The 17684-nt window shown below is 31.4% G+C and overlaps 3 protein-coding genes and 1 long non-coding RNA gene across 4 annotated transcripts in view; 2 read left to right on the forward strand and 2 right to left on the reverse strand.

The window, feature by feature from the left end:
* The window catches only part of LOC110268738, a 9581-nt gene extending 9353 nt beyond the window's left edge, over positions 1–228 (reverse strand). Inside the window, exon 1 of the long non-coding RNA XR_002357156.1 lies at positions 94–228. This is a non-coding gene — a long non-coding RNA (uncharacterized LOC110268738). The remainder of the gene's footprint in view (positions 1–93) is intronic.
* LOC107625065 (U3 small nucleolar ribonucleoprotein protein IMP3) overlaps positions 1–410 on the reverse strand; it is a 3402-nt gene extending 2992 nt beyond the window's left edge. The window contains exon 1 of the mRNA XM_016327614.2: positions 208–410. The gene's annotated coding sequence lies outside the window, so the exon portion shown is untranslated. The remainder of the gene's footprint in view (positions 1–207) is intronic.
* LOC107626973 lies at positions 5298–6162 on the forward strand. Its single transcript, XM_016329856.2, has 3 exons — positions 5298–5668; positions 5753–5899; positions 5986–6162. The coding sequence occupies exons 1-3, from the start codon at positions 5594–5596 to the stop codon at positions 6130–6132; spliced, it is 369 nt and encodes a 122-aa protein (XP_016185342.1). The 5' UTR covers positions 5298–5593; the 3' UTR covers positions 6133–6162.
* LOC107628234 lies at positions 9427–10429 on the forward strand. Its single transcript, XM_016331001.2, has 3 exons — positions 9427–9695; positions 9780–9926; positions 10000–10429. Exons 1-3 carry the CDS (start codon positions 9621–9623, stop codon positions 10144–10146), a joined length of 369 nt encoding a protein of 122 aa, XP_016186487.1. The 5' UTR covers positions 9427–9620; the 3' UTR covers positions 10147–10429.

Raw genomic sequence — 17684 nt, forward strand, 5'->3', positions numbered from 1 at the left:
GATTATTCAAAGATACAAAAAAAAAAAAAAAAAATAGCTAAGTGACAACATCATATTCAAGCTTCAGTGATGATAACCAGTAACAAATTCAACTCGGTGATGATTTTCAGCAACAAACTCAACTTTGAGCAACAAAATCAAGGTGTAGAGATGAATTACAGCAACAAAATTGAGCCAGAAAGAACATGTGAGTTTGTTGGAACTCACCAAATCGGGGACCAGCTGCTGAGGCGAGGCTCGAAGCAAGAAGACGACAGCGACGAGCTTGAGTGCGAGATTGGAGGCAGTGAGAGAGACCGGAGACGAGAGATGTTGAGTGCGAGAGCGACAGTGAGAGAGATGAGAGAGTGACGAGACTGAGACACTGAGGGGTGGCCTCGTTGGTGCGAGAAGGAAGAGGAAGGAGACGTTCGCTCAGCCGATTAGGGTTTTGGCTTTCCTTTAATAGAAAACGACGTGGTTTTCAAATGTTTTTTAGACAAATTAAGCCTGACCCGGTCCGGGTTATGAAAACCGGCCGGGTCGCCAAATTTTTTTCTAAAACCCGGATAAGTCAGATAGATTCTTTTCGCGTCTGATGCTTAAACAACAGTTCGGAGAGTGGTTTAATTTCAATCCAAAGTTCTGAAAACCGAACCAAATATTGAACCACTCTAATTATTGATTTATTGGTCCAATCGATTCAATTGTGGTCTAACTAAAAAAAATGTTATAATAAAATAATAAATAACTTGTAAATAAATATCTTAAAACATAATTTTAATCTAATATAAATCTTAAGATGTCTTTTAAATTTAAAACACTACACAGATGTCATCAACCATCGTCAAGTACAAATTCAAAATTGAAATACACAAACAAAATAGCAGCAATTCAGTCTCCAACAGCACATCACTACGCAAAGAAATCACAAAATACTGTATAGCTAAAATCAATACATCACGAAGATCGTCACCATGTAAGTATAACTAAGTCACAAAAACAGCAAAACACAAACACAAAACAACAGCAATCCAGTTTTCAGTAGCACATCACTATACAAAAAAACACAATCCTACATAACTGAAATCAATAAATTATGAAGACAGTTACCATCTAGGCATAATTAAGTCACAAAACAGCAGCAATTCAATCTCTAGCAGCACATCACTATGCAAAGAAATCACAAAATCCTACATAACTGAAATAAATAATCATGAAGACAGTCACCATCTAAGCATAATTAAATCACAAAACAGTAAAACAAACACAAACACACAAAACAGCAGCAATTCAGTTTCCAACAACACATCACTACGCAAAGAAATCACAAATCACAAAACATCAGCACAACAACAGCACCACGGAACATATGCTGAATTAACTAATTAACTTAACAATCTAAGCACAATTAAGCCCAAAAGCATAGTTTTAATTGACTTAATGTAAACAGCAGAGAGCCAAAAAAATACAACATAACAGCGAAGAAGACACAAATCAAAGTACAACACAGCATAGCACTAATGAGCAGAGAGCCATTCAATAATCAATATAATTTGATAATTTCTGAACTAAAAAACAAACACGAACAACAGGCACTAGTAGTGAGCTATGTGATACAATAAGAGTATTAAGCATCAACTTAAATTACAACTATTCAGGCAATGAGAACAAAATTTATCATAAAAAAACTTTAACAAAATTTAACAACAGAAAAAAATAAAAGCACGAACAAACCAGTAACAATTTATCGGTATCAATTTATCATCAATCAGTAAGCCAGTAACAGTTGATCAACCCAGAACAAACAAGAACAAGCCAGTTAATCAACCAAGAACAAACAAGAACAAGCCAGTAAATCAATCCAGAATAAATAAGAACAAGCCAGTAACAGTTAATCAACCCAGAACAAACAAGAACAACCCAGAGCATACGGAACATCAATTAGCAAATAAAGTGCTTGAGTTGTTATCTGAATGGAGAATAGAGAAAAAAATATTTTCAATAACCTTAGACAATACTTCATCTAATGATAGCATGCAAACTTTACTCAAGCGAAACCTCCTTTTAAGTGATGGGTTATTGTGTAATGAGGACTTTTTCCATGTGAGGTGTTGTGCTCATATCTTAAACTTGATAGTTCAAGATGGGTTGAAGGTTGCTAGTTCTACTTTTCATAATATCAGAGAGAGTATCAAGTATGTGAGAGCATCGGAGGCACGAGCTATCCAATTTAGAGATGTTCTTAAGTCACTTAAAATTTCTGACATTAGAGTGAACTTAGATGTGCCTACTAGATGGAATTCTACTTTCTTGATGTTGGAGAGTGCTTTGAGATGTGAGCGTGGTTTTGTTAGACTCTCTTTGAAGAATAACAATTTTAAAGATTTTCCGTCGAAAGAAGAGTGGAAAAGAGGAAGAGAAATCTGTAAATTTCTGAATCCATTTTATAAAATTACTACCTTGATGTCTGGTCACTCTTATTTCTACTTCAAATTTATATTTTATGCAGATTTGGAAAATTGAGTGTTTGCTTATAGAATACTCCATTAGTGAGGATGAGGTCATAAGAAAAATGGTGCAACCAATGAAAGCCAAATTTGATAAGTATTGGTGCGATTATTCCATAATTTTCTCGAGCTATTCTCGATCCTCGAATGAAATTTCATGTTTTGGAATATTGTTTGAATAAAGTGGATCCATGTACTGCTAATGAGAAATTGACCACCATCAAGAAAAAGCTGTATTTGTTGTTTGAAGCATATTCAGAAACTTTGTCACATAATGCCTCTTCTAATGCTTATGGTGGTCAAATAAGAATTCCAACTTCTAGAGAAGATGATTCACTTTCATTTGATGTGTCTGATGTAAGTTTTATTTCTGTTGTGCATTATGTTAATATAATTTTCTTTTATATGTTTCTGTCAATATGTTACTTTCTTAATTGTTTTATTATTTTTTTTTAATATTGTAGGAGTTGAGAAATATAAATTTTTAAACTAATGCTTCACAAAAAAAGTCTTCTTTAGATATCTATTTGGAAGAATCAACTCTTGATATAAACTCTAAAATAAATGTCTTGCAATATTGGAGGTCTCAAACCCATCGCTTTTCTGATTTAGCTTCCATGACTTGTGATGTGCTTAGTATTTCAATAACTACGGTAGTTTCAAAATCGGCCTTTTCCATTAGTGGACATGTCCTAAATAAGTATAGAAATTCTATTTTGGATAAATGTGCAAGCTCTTAGTTGTGCTCGTAATTGGATACATGGATTTGAAGATGATGGTAATTCACTTTTTAAATTTATTTTGTTAATTTCTATTGGCAATAAATAATGAATGACTTGTATATTGTATTTATTTAGTTTTCTACTAAGTACTAACTAACTTTAAATTGTAGATGTCGAATTTGAGTGTCAAAATGAAAGTGACAAAGAACATTATAAAGATAAAGTGGATTCAATTAATATGATGTCCGGTATTTTATTAGTATTGTCTAATTGTTTCAAACCATGCATTTTTTAATTCAATTCTATTGAAATTCTTTTTCTGCCACTAAGTCACTAACTTTTATTTGATTATTTATTTTTCTTTCTATTGCAGGTGTTGACTAATTTGGTGGATTGGATAAAAGATTTTGGGGATTACATTGCTTGCTGTTTTTGTAAAATATTTGCATGTCGTGTAATCTGTTAAATACTTTATTTTCACCTTTGTGTGGCTTGTTGGTAGAATTATAATGTTGCTATGTTGGTTTATAATACTCTGTTAACTATATGAGGAGAATTATAAATACCACTTTAATTAGAATATTAGAATTAGAAATATGGAATCACTAATTGGATGTGAATGTGGTTCTATTTTGAGTTAAAAGAACAAATTTAGAGCATAATAATTACTCAAATCAAATGTATTTATTTGTTTACTAGAACTTTAATTTTATTTGTGTTAAACAGAATTTTTTTGTCCAAATATATACACCAGTTTTTCTCCTCAAAATTGGACTTTTTTAGTTTTTTTTTTTTTTCAAAAATATTTCAAAAAAAAAATTTCAACAAATAAACGGGCCAGCCCATTTAACCCGTTGGACTGGCCATAAACGGTCTGGGCTATAAAATTTAGGCCTGCAAACAAAGTGGGCTTAAATGGGCTGGGCTGGCCCATTTGACAGCCCTACTTCCACCTTTTTAGGTGGATAACCGTCTCTTTATCTTAGGGAAGTTGAGATATGACTCCTGGAAGTGGGTTGAGAGATTTTAGGGGCAGTTACTTATTTGAATAAGGGTTATCTGCCAGCTGATCTTTCGATCTCGACTTCCTTAAAGCAAGTCTGTGTTGGAGCTAATATCTTGTGAGGAGGTCGATGTCGAGTGAAGGCTAATCCTTGGATTAGGCCTTTTATTTAGACTTGAGCCTTAGTGTTGGGTCAGGTATGAACATGAGTATATATCTAAATAGGTCCCTTGGAAATTTTACATCGAACGTTTTCGTCTCCAAAAAAATTTTATTACGTTTAGATCACTAAATTTTACAAAAAATAAGATATATAGGTCATTCTGTCACATTTTTGAAGACCTATTTGTCTAATTAAAAATAATGGATCATGCTAAGATAGAAAACTTATATGTCTTATTTACGTAAAGTTCAAAAATACGTAATAAAATTTTTTTGAAAACAAAAATATTCGATGCAAAATTACTGAGAAATCTATTTAGATAGATACTAATTAATTTTTAAAGGAAAAATCAGTTTCAAAGGTAAAGAACCCGTTTTAAAGGAAAAAGCTATTTAAAATCAGTTTAATTTAATTAAAAAAATTAATTATTTTTTAAATTAAATTTTATTTTTATGATCGGTTTATTAGTTTTGTAACTTGTTAATAATTAATTTTATTATTTAAGATTAATTTGGTTTAATATCTAAATTCAAATTTCTAGTTAATCAAAAGTCAGGTTTGATTTTTTTTTCCTTAACCATGTTTATGGTTTAAAAAGAGATTTTGGATTTACTTTAAAATAACGGTAGATACAATTAAGGAAAAGTTAAATTGATATAGATAAATTAGTTGCTTTTGATTAGATTTGATACAAATTAATTTTCCATTTTAACTTAATTTTGACTTTGATTTTGTTGGACTAAAATTAATGTTATCTTTAGTAAAAAAGAATGATATTATCTTTAACAAAACGACAAAAAGATTTATACTATTATTAAATTATATTTAAGAGTATAAGAATAAAATATTTTACCACTATCAAATAAAAAATATTATCTATGAAAAAATAACCTATATTACTAATGTATTACAATATCAATAAAACAGAACAAATCTTTTATTTGTTTTTGGAACACTTTTAAATTTAATTCCTTTCCACAACCAGTATAATATATTAGACTGTTTTGATTGAATTAAATTAAAATAAGATAAGATAAAACACTATGCTTTCTCTTTTTTTTACCCGTTCCGTCCCTTTATAAACCATTGTTTGCTTCCCAAATTCCCATCATTAACAAAGTATCTGATCTTCGTAATATTTTCTCTGGACTCATATATATATATATATAGTCTTCACAAGGCTCTTATTCTTTCCTATCAATCTATCGTTACACCAATGGCCATGCGAAAGATTTATGCATCTCTCCCTGCCGTAGCTGCCGGAGTTGGATTCTTCTTCTATAATGCGAAGGTAAGAAAAAGATATCTATTATTTATATTCATATAAAATGTTATATAATTCCAAAAAGTAACATCAAAGTTTCTATGAACGCAGGAACATGCAAGAAGAATTTCAGCATCTAATCAGGAAACAATATCTACAACAAGAGTGGTGGAAGAACAAACCAAGGCCATTAGAGAACCAAGTGTGGCACCACAGTTTGATGGTTTGCATTGTTTTGAAACATTTGTTATGAACAAGGTAAAAGAAAAAGATATGTATTTATTTTTGTTCATATAAAGTGTTATATAATTCCAAAAAGTAACATAAGGTTTCTATGAACGCAGAAACTTGCAAGAGAGATTTCAGCATCTAATCAAGAAACAATATCTACAACAAGAGTAGTGGAAGAACAAACCAAGGCCAGTAGGAAACCAAGTGTGGCACCACAGTTTGATGGTTTGCATTGTTTTGAAACATTTGTTATGAATTAAATTCTTTGAAAGATGTACAACTGAACTGATTCTATGAGACAGATAAAATAGTAGAAGAATTCATATTTGTTCTTTTAAATAATTTGTGTCAATTTATTTCAAGGCATTTATGATAGATATAGATTTGGTTTAGTAAAGTTTTTACTTTTCTAAAATAGTTTATGAAAACTGTCTTTTAAAAGACAACTTTTTAAAAGTTACAACACCTACTTTTAGTAAAATTAAAATAAAAATAATTTTTAATAAATACAAACACCACAATTATGTTTAGTAAAACAGCTTTTAAAAATAAAAAGACCATATTATTCCATAAACTCATACAAGAATTTAAAAATTAAAAACAGGGAATTATGAATTTTTATGTCAAGAATGTCTAAATACTTGTTGTGTATTATTAAATAATGGACTATTATCATTTAACAAGACTAATAAACATAAAATATTACTCTATTTTAGTAGGTCAATAACAGCATAGGAACCAAATATATTTATTATAAGGGAAGCAATACAATAAATTAATTAACATCACTTGCAAGGAAAAAAATCATGAGAAACAATAAACAATTTTTCAATTGCAAAATGTGATCGTTTCGATATTATTATTGGTTCAACCCTAACCTAATCTTTGCCTTGTATTTTAAGATTAAACTTATAATTCTGAAAGAAGATCAAATCCTTATCCCCATTAGTTCAAGCATGAAAAAGCAACATATCAATCTTCTTGTATTTAATTTTTTTTTAGTATTTTTGGTTTTTTCAAGAAAAAGAGGCACAAAAAGAATACAAATAGAAGAAGTTTATACTTGGTGTAAGATGTGAAATTTATGAAGGTTGGGTTGAGAAATTAAAAATTTATAAGAAAACTAATGTGTGTGAGGAGAAATAAACGAAATTTAGTGTTAATAATTAATAAGAGTAGTTGTGGATATTTATTATTATATAGAGTTATATTAAATTTTTTAACTTTGATAAGTACAAGCCAATTTTAAAAAATTCCACCTTTAAGTGGAAGCACCTATAACTTTTAAAAGTTGCAGGCACAAATACATCGTCTTTTTTATTTACTAAACACAAAATTAAATATTTGTGTTTTTTATTACATCTCCAAAAAACTTTTACTAAATCAAGCCTAAACACATGATTAATTTCCATTGTAAACCATTCTTAATTCTTAAACGTAACAACATAGTCACAAAAAAAAAAACGTAACAACATAGATTCCACAAAAGACTTAATTAACAGGAAAATTTAAAAAAAAAAGAGTGAAATTTTATGATGTAAATTAAAAGTGGATAAATTTTGTAATTATAAGTGTTACACCTTTTCCAAATTTCAAACAGTGGATCAAGTTCATTTGGTTTCACAGTAGATCCATCAATAAACTTCAACTGTTCTTTGATTTCAAAGCCAAAAGCAGAACTCTACTCCATGAACTATAATTACTTGCATTCAGCGTAATTAGAATGAGAGGATTACTTGGACTTTCACTTGAATAAATGAAATAGAGACTTACTGGATCTTGCATTGAATTTATAGTGATTCTAGCTACATGAGCTTGAATTGCTTAAATTTGATTAAAAAAAATTGCAATTGATTGTGCACCCATAGGAGCTGCATGATTTGATTTATTAGTGTCCATCGTCAATTGAGAAATTGATATGGATTCAAGAAGTGATTAAAAAAATTAGTAATAATAGCTTCAAATTGAAAAGCAAGCAAGAAAGGGAAGGCAATCCATGAATCTAGTTTGATTTTAAATTCAGATCTTTCACCTTCGTTTCATTGATTGGAGCCACAATTTCTCTTCTACGCCCACCGTACCATGTGAAAACTGCATGGTTAGAGAGAATCAAGCTCTCATCAATCTTTGTTGAGTGTGTCCAAGAGTGAAGGATAAAGAATTTAGAGAAGAAAGTGAAGGAGATAAAACAAAGAGGGAAGAACAAATGAAGAAGTTATTAATGTAATTGGAAATATGAATGAGGGGAAGAGAAAATTGGAGAAGATGAAGATTATGATTCATTCATCCTCATTTTCTGCATTACATGCTTGTCTTATATAATTAGTAATTACACAAGAGCAGCCGTTCTAACTAACTGCACTAGCTTTTTATATCGAACTAACAACTAACCAACTTAAACATGCACTACTAAAAAATTATTTATTATAGATAAATATTTTCAACAGATTTTATTTCATGCTAAATCTATCTATAAATCCGTTTATAGTATGCTATTTTTTGTAGTGATGTATTCATGTCATGATATAAGGGATTGTTGTATCTTGCACTTAACTTCTCATGTCTATGAACTAAACTATCATTGCTTCTTAGGTAGACACATGACTTAGATTTACTTTTTAAAAAACCACTAGACAATTTTTTAGATTTTTTCTTCTTTAAACCGTCAAAAATTAATTTTAAATATATATCTAAATAGGTCTCTTGGAAATTTTAAATCAAAGGTTTTTGTCTCCAAAAAAATTTTATTACGTTTAAGTCCCTGAACTTTACAAAAATAAGATATATAGGTCATTTTATCACATTTTTTAAGACCTATTTGTCCAACTGAAAATAATAGATCATATTAAAATAGAAACTTATATGCCTTAGACTTCAACGTAATAAAAAATTTTTTGAAAACAAAAACGTTCTATGCAAAATTACTGAGAGACCTATTTAGATAGATACTCATTAATTTTTAAAGGAAAAATCGGTTTTAAAGGTAAAGAACCTTTTTTAAAGGAAAAAACTATTTAAATCAGTTTGGTTTAATTAAAAAAATTAATTATTTTTTAAATTGAATTTTATTTTTATGATCGGTTTATTAGTTTTGTAACTTGTTAATAATTAATTTTATTATTTAAAATTAGTTTGGTTTAATACCTTAATTCAAATTTCTAGTTAAACAAAAGTCAGGTTTGATGTTTTTTTTTCTTAACCATGTTTACGATTTAAAAAGATTTCGGATTTACTTTAAAATAGCGGTAGATAAAATTAAGGAAAAGTTAAATAGATATAGATAAATTAGTTGCTCTTGATTAGATTTGATACAAATTAATTTTGACCTTGATTTTGTTGGACTAAAATTAATGTTATATTTAGTCACAAAAAAGAATTGATGTTATCTTTAACACAACAACAAAAAGATTTATACTATTATTAAATTATATTTAAGAGTATAAGAATAAAATATTTTTACCACTACTTAAAAGTAAAAATAACCTATAATACTAAAGTATTACAATATGAATAAAACAGATCAAATCTTTTATTTGTTTTTGGAACAAATCTATTAGACTGTTTTGATTGGATTAACTCCTTTTCTTTCTTTTTTTACTCGTTAGGCCCCTTTATAAACCATTGATTGCTTACCATCACTAGCAAAGTATCTGATCTTCTTAATATTCTCTCTCGACTCATATATATATATATACTATACAGTCATCACAAGGCTCTTATTCTTTCTTATCAATCTATCGTTACACCAATGGCCATGCGAAAGATTTATGCATCTCTCCCTGCTGTAGCTGCCGGAGTTGGATTCTTCTTCTATAATGCGAAGGTAAGAAAAAGATATCTATTATTTATGTTCATATAAAATGTTATATAATTCCAAAACGTAACACCAAAGTTTCTATGAACGCAGGAACATGCAAGAAGAATTTCAGCATCTAATCAAGAAACAATATCTACAACAAGAGTGGTGGAAGAACAAACCAAGGCCATTAGAAAACCAAGTGTGGCACCACAGTTTGATGGTTTGCATTGTTTTGAAACATTTGTTATGAACAAGGTAAAAGAAAAAGAGATGTATTTATTTTTGTTATATAAAGTGTTATATAATTCTAAGATTTCTATGAACGCAGAAACTTGCAAGAGGGATTTCAGCATCTAATCAAAAAACAATATCTACAACAAGTGTAGTGGAAGAACAAACCAATGCCAGTAGGAAACCAAGTGTGGCACCACAGTTTGATGGTTTGCATTGTTTTGAAACATTTGTTATGAATTAAATTCTCTGAAAGATGTACAACTTAACTGATTCTGTGAGTTAAATAAAACAGTAGAAGAATTCATATTTGTTCTTTTAACTAATTTGTTTCAATTTATTTCAAATCATTCAAGATAGATATAGACACATGGTTAATTTCCACTGTAAACCATCCTTAATTGTTAAACGTAACAACATTGCATGCTACAACAGACTTAATTAACCGGGAAATTTGAAAAAAAGAATGAAATTTTATGATGTAACTGAGTTTATACAACCATCATACTCTGTAATCTGGACCAACAATTTTTCACGGTCCAAATCAAGAAAAACTTCAATGACTACCCCTCAACAGTAGCCGATGGTAAATTATATTATTTTCCAATGGACATTATTTTTTTTTATAATGATTTTGCCTACAACAATAAAATCTAAGGTTCTAATAGAACTCCTTCAAAACATGTTTTTGTATAAACCAAAACTTTGATTTTATTAAATATTTATCTACATGTATCTAAAATGTACTTAACCCATACTTAAGAGGTAAAAAGATTTTGTTTTTGTTTTTGTTTTGGTCAAAATGTTACTTCTACATTCATCTTTTGTCATTTAATTTTTATTAGATTCGCTTTATATACTCCTGTTTTGCAATTTAATACTTTGTATAAATTGATAGATGTTCTTATTTTTTTTTTATTATTTGTGACTAGAAAGAGAGGACAAATTACCCATATAAATCATGCATTGAATAAATTTATATGATTCAACAAAAAAAAAAAAACGTTACAGGCCTACAGGATTCACCAAGAGCAAATTTTTATATAGTTTGAATTAGTCTAATTCAAACTACATATTCACAATACTGATTCGAATTACACGCACGCATCAAAACACTAATTCGAATCATCCTAATTCGAATTACACATACAAACTCACATACTAGTTCGAATTACACTGATTCGAACTAGTACCCGGTATATTAACTCATAGTAATTCGAAGCTTGCTGATTTGAATTATGGAATATTTGCCAAAAATATTAGAAAAAATATTAGTGAAATATTTGTCAAAAATATTTAAAAAATACTATATAATATAAAAAATATACTACAAAAATATAAAAAAATTATAAATATTAGTTGAACGTGAATTCTATAGCATAAATCTAATCCATGCAATTATTTTAATATATCAACAATTATATCTATATGAAGCTAATGCAAAATCGAATTCAATTACTTCAATAATACGAGTCTATGAAAAAAATTACATTTTATAAAGTTTAAAATTTTTTATTATGTGATAGGTTAGTAACGAGTATATTACAAATTTTTATAATATTCATCCTAACAATATTTAATTTAATAATTGTTATTAAAATTTAGTTGTACTCGTTACAAAAAAAATAATAGTACTCATCCTAACAAGAATGAGGACTTAGCGTGACTTTTTCCTTTTCTCTTCTTTTTTCATTTTTTTTTCTCCTCAATTGTTTTATTAATCTCTTTCCTTAGTCATAAAGATATTTTGGAAAACCCCCCAACTCTAAATCTGGCTTTTGATGTCCAAGATAGGACCCAACAATTTATTGTATTCATTTTGCTATTTTAATGAATATTTTTCTACCTTAGACAAAAAAATCAATCAAATTTCAATTGAGACTTCCAGATGAGATGAGACGAGACGAGAATATATACATCTACTCTCTATATATATAAAGCCGTATCCAAAGACTGAATATTAAAGATCCGAAGCAGTTTTTTCATAGCCATTGCTAACCTAATGCATAGTTGAGTACATTAGTTAATAAGTGTCTTGCTTCTACGGCTGTGGAGTGTAGGGTGCACATTGTTAGAGTATAATTAGGATCAATTAAGATCCATTCAAATTATTTATATTTATTTAGCATATTTGTTTATTTATTATAGGATATTAATCTTTTACTGTTTTGATTCCACTAGCACCTATATATATATATCATTGTACATTGTATCTTTGGCAACACACTGAATAATACACAAAAATACCTTCTTTAGATTACTCTCTTGATTCTAACATGGTATCAATAGCATAGATTTTTTTTTTCTCTATGAAAATTACTTTATAGCTGTTTTGTTTTTTTCTTTCTGGCGGTATTTTTTGCCCTTGATTTTTTATCCTTTCTCGATACTTTGGTCACCGCCTTTTCTACTATTTTCGGCTCGCCGTCACGAGTCCAATGAACCCAACCTTGTCGCCAAAAACCTCCAGATGCACCGTTGCAAGTCCCTGCCGCTGCCCTTTTCTTCTCCTCTCCAGATGCATCCAACATCGTCGGATTCAATGCCAGATCAATGGCGTAGAAGTCTTCATGTGTCGCAACCTGCGCATTCAACATATCCACATCCAACCTGCATCTGGATCCGCGTGTTGATCCAAACTGGCCTATTTGTTGACCCGCGTGTCGGCCCCGCTGAGTCAGCACTGTTTTGTTTTTCCTCCTCCATTCAAATGTTGCCATGTGTCCTTCATCGCTGACGTGGCTTCTGATGTGTCTGCCGATGTGGTATATAGTGAGACCCTTCTTAAAATTTTTTGGTGAGGTTTTTTCGATTCAACCCTGATTTTACAGTTTTTCTCTTCTTTTTTTTTCTTGGTTCCTGCTATTATGAAAAAATAGATATTTTTTAGCCTATTCTTGTTATCCTTAATAGCTCTAACTATGCTCACTGGGTTAAAGTTATGAGAGAATTTCTTAAAAGACATAAATTATGGCCTTATGTGACTGGTGATGTTGTTTGTCCTGTTAAACTAACTGTGGCTAAAAAAATCAAAAGATGGGACCTCAAAATCCAAGAAGAATGTTGAGAAAAAGTTTATGAGAAATTGAAAGATTGGAATAGTAAAAATCATCAAATTATCACTTAGTTTTGCAATACTTCTACTCCAGGCATTCATTTACAGTTTGACCATTTTGAAACTGTTAAAGAGATATGGGATCAATTGGCAAAACGTTATACTATTTCTGACCTCTCCCATCAGTACCAACTACTAAGGAGCTTTATAGCCTTAAGCAAGAATGTGGACAAGCGATTTTTTATTTTCTTGCTCAGATAAAAATTATTCGGGATCAATTGACCTCTTATGAGACTATTCTTAAATATTCCACCAATGTTAAGGCATATGAAGATTATCGCAACCGAACACGTCTCATACAGTTCATGCAATACTTATTTCTTGACTCTGGTACCTCTCAACGAAATGGAAGAGTTGAACGCAAATACCATCACATTCTTAACTCTGTTCGTGCAATGCTTATTTCTTCTTCATGTCTGAGCATACTTGGGGTGAAGCTATTATCATTGATGTTCATATTATCAATAGATTCCCTTCTTCTGTCTTTGGTAACACTACTCTCTTTGAGTGTCTTTATCATACTTCTCCAGATTACAGCTCTCTTCATGTTTTTAGTTGTATCTGTTTTATCCTTCTCCAACCTCATGAACATAATAAATTTAAACCTCGGGCTCAGTCGAGCTGTTTTCTTGGTTATGGCACTGAACACAAGAGTTATTGTTATTGGGATTCTATCTCTCGAGGTATTCATATATCTCGTCATGTTATATTCTAAGAGCATCACATGTTCTCTAGTTTCTCCTCTTTTAAATTCATTCTTTCTACTTAGTCAACATTTTTCACTAACTCTGATGTTGATCTTTTTCCAAGTGATGATACTATAGGTTTTATCTCAAGTCAACCTATCGAGCCTCCTACTCTCCTGCCTTCTCCATCTCCCGATAATTCCAGATTGGATGATGCTCCTGCTCCTATTGTCATCCTTCCGCCCTCCACTCGTTCTTCTTGGGTAAGAAATCAACCTCCTCATCTTCTTGATTATCATTTTTTCTACTATTATTCATCACTATAAATCTAAGTCATTTCGAGAAGCCTCCTCAAATCCAAATTGGCAGCAAGCAATGCAGAAAGAAATTCAAGCACTTGAAAAAGCACACACTTAGGACTTGGTTGATCTTCTTTTTTATCAAGAAGTTGTGGGTAGTAGATGGGTATACAAGATCAAGACTCGCTTTGATGGTTCTATTGACTTTTATAAGGCACGATTAGTTTCTCAATGATGTACGCAAGAGTATGGTATTGATTATGAAGAGACTTTTGCTCCTGTTACTTGTCTCATATTTGTTCGCGCTCTCCTTGCCATTGATGCGGTTAAAAAATGATCTCTCAGTTAGATGGATGTAAAGAATGTATTTTTTAATGGGAATTTGAAAAAGAAGGTCTATATGAAACCATCCCGGGATATCCTTATCCCTCTAGCAAAATTTATCTCCTTTGTAAGACACTTTATGGTATTAAGCAAGCTCCTCGTGAATGGTTTGACAAGTTCAACACCACTATATGCAATCTCGGTATAACTTGCAGTTCTCATGAGAATGCTCTCTTTATTCGTAAAAGTGAATGTGGGGTTGTTCTTCTACTTTTGTATGTTGATGACATGATCATTACTGAAGATGATGTTGATGGAATCTCTTATCTTAAAGTATCAATTCACTACGCTTTTGAGATGAAAGATCTTAGTTCCCTCAATTATTTTCTTGGCCTTGCAGTCTTATCCGCAGATGATGGTATCTATCTCTCTCAATCTAAGTATGCTTCGGATCTTCTTGCTCGAGTCAGAATTACAAATAGTCACACTGAGTCTTCTCCTCTTGAGCTTAATGTTCAGTTTACTCCTATGGATAGCATGGTTTTGGATAATCCTACTCTTTATCGATAGTTAGTTGGAGATCTCGGCTACTTGACTGCCACATAACTAGACATTGCTTATCCAGTTCATATTCTCATCCAGTTCATGTCGGCTCCTCATACTACTCACTATGCGACAATTCTTTGCATTTTTCGCTACAGAAAATGCACTTTATTTCATTACCTTCATTTTTCTGCCTATGCATCTTTAACCCTTCAAACGTACTCAGATGCTGATTGGGCTGGTAATCCTACTAATCGTCGTTCTACTACTGGTTATTGTTTGTTTCTTGGTGACTTTCTCATTTCATGGTAAACCGAGAAGCAAACATTCACTGCTTGATCAAGCACCGAAGCTGAATATCGTGCTCTCGCTGACTCCACTTCTGAGGTTGTCTCAATTCATTGGCTTCTCCAAGACTTGGATACTCCCCAGTCGTCCCCAACTAATATTTTTTTGTGACAACCGCAGTGCTATTCAGATTACCCATAATGATATTTTTCATGAATGCACCAAACACTTTGAGATTGATTGTCACCTTGTACGGCAACGTCTCCTTATTGGTGTTGTTTGTCTCATAGCTATTAGAACTCTGGATCAGACTGATGATATCTTCATGAAGGCTCATCATCCTACTCGTTTTTGGAGTCTAGTATCCAAATTCAAGATGGTATCTATAACTCCCACTTGAGTTTGAGGGGGTGTTAGAGTATAATTAGGATCAATTAAGATTAGTTAGCATCATTTATATTTATTTAGCATATCTATATATTTAGTGTAGGATATTACGCTTTTATTACTTTGATTCTTCTAGCACCTATATATACCATTGTACATGGTATCTTTGGCAACACACAGAATAATACACAAAACACCTTCTAAAGAGGAAGCACTTCTTGATAGCTTCCACGTCATAATTTGCAGTACCCAACAATCTCTAAAACCTACCAAAAATACCGAATACGAAACCTATATGCCTGATGAGTTTTGTTCTTCTTTGTCCACTTTGATTATTGTCATCAGGACCTTTTTTATTCCTTTGAACTGGCTGCATAGTTATCTCGATGACTGCGAAAATTTCAAGTTGCGAGAAACCTTTTTCTCAAATACCGTACCAAGAGTGGTATTAGACCGAATTCTTCATCAAATATGCAAGTTCGCAAGGGGGATCGTCGACAAGTCTGAATTCGATTGGGACAACTATAGAGTGTGGCGGATTCGTGTAAACCTTAGCGTTACCATAGACATTCTTGATGATCAAGATAGCAATTGTGAATCTGTTGGAGAGAATTAAACGCCAATACAGGATGATTATTAGAGCCAGCAGCAGAGTCAAGATGTTGATGCATGAATGGGAGATGAATCGATTTTCTATTTTCGTTTTAGTTTATAATATTTTTGCAGTGCTCTATGTTTTCTTTTCCTCTTTTTTTAAACATTAATTTTATAGTTTATTAGTATATCAATAAAAAACTATTTTGTATAAATTTCCAATAATCAACTATCATGAATTAAGTAATCAATCCAACTTTTAATAAAAAGAAAAAGAAGAAAGTACAAACATAAGTTTTAAATTAAATTAAATTAAATTTGTGTTTTATGTATCTGTGTATTTTGTATCATGTCATGTCACTGTATTTATCATAAATTATGCATGTAATTTTTAGTATGAATTATTTTATAATGTTGCTTCTGCGTTGCGGAATGAGTATCATTTAAAGAAATTAAATTCAAGTTTGAATTAAATTAATCATCTTCTATTATCCTATTTTTCATATATGTCCAAAATGGCAAAATGTTAACGAGAATCCTGATGAAAGCAGTGCTTATTTATTTATTTATTTGAAACTTGGATGATAAATAATTAATAACTTCTCTCACAATTTAACAAAAACTATATACATAATTATTTATCTTTTACTTTAATTTGATAGGATATTAAATTTGTTAAAGAACTATTCTAGAATATAATAAAAGTCACATACATGAAAAAAAATGGATTAAGTACTGAAATCATTCCTAAGATCTGGGGTGAAAATTAAAATCGTCCCCGACCTTTTTTTGTTATTACAATCATCCTCAACGTTACAAAACGTTATAAAATCGTCCTTTTCCACTTCAATTTTTTTTTACCATATTACCCTTCATTATTATTAAAAATAATTAAAAAATAATATTAAAAAATTAAAATGTAACATCCCTCACCCATCACCCCACTCCCGACTCCCTTCACTCCCTCAGCCCACTCCCTTCAGTCCACTCCCCTCACTCTCCCGTAACTCCCTCACCCCACTCCCGTAACCCCCTCCCCCAGAACCCACCACCACTCCCACCTCAGAAAATCATAACTCAAAAAATCAGAACTCAAAAAATCAGAATAATCAAAACTTAGCAACAATAATCAACAAATTCAGCAACAACAATAATCAAAACTCAGCAAAACTCAGCAATAAGCAATAATCAAAACTCGGCAATAAGCAATAATCAAAACTCAGCAACAATTCACAAAAAATTCAGAAATTCTACAACAAAAATCTAGTTCACAGAAGAAGAAGAAGAAAAGAAGAAGAAAAACAGTGGCGGATCACAGGCGGCGGTGCAGCGGTGGCGGCGGCGAGGACCCTTTCCCTTCCCCCTCTTCTCCGAAACCCCCCTCCCCCCTCTTCTCCCTTCGCATTCCCTTCCCCCTTTCCCCGAGGAGCAGAGCGGCGGCGGTAATGAAGACCGGTGGCGGCGGCGAGGAGAGAAGAAGAAGAAGAAGAAGAAGAAGAAGAAGAAGAAGAGGAAGGTGGTGGTGGTGCGGTGCGGCAAGGCGGCA

Source organism: Arachis ipaensis, chromosome B02, assembly GCF_000816755.2.
Source record: "Arachis ipaensis cultivar K30076 chromosome B02, Araip1.1, whole genome shotgun sequence".
NCBI lineage: Eukaryota > Viridiplantae > Streptophyta > Magnoliopsida > Fabales > Fabaceae > Arachis > Arachis ipaensis.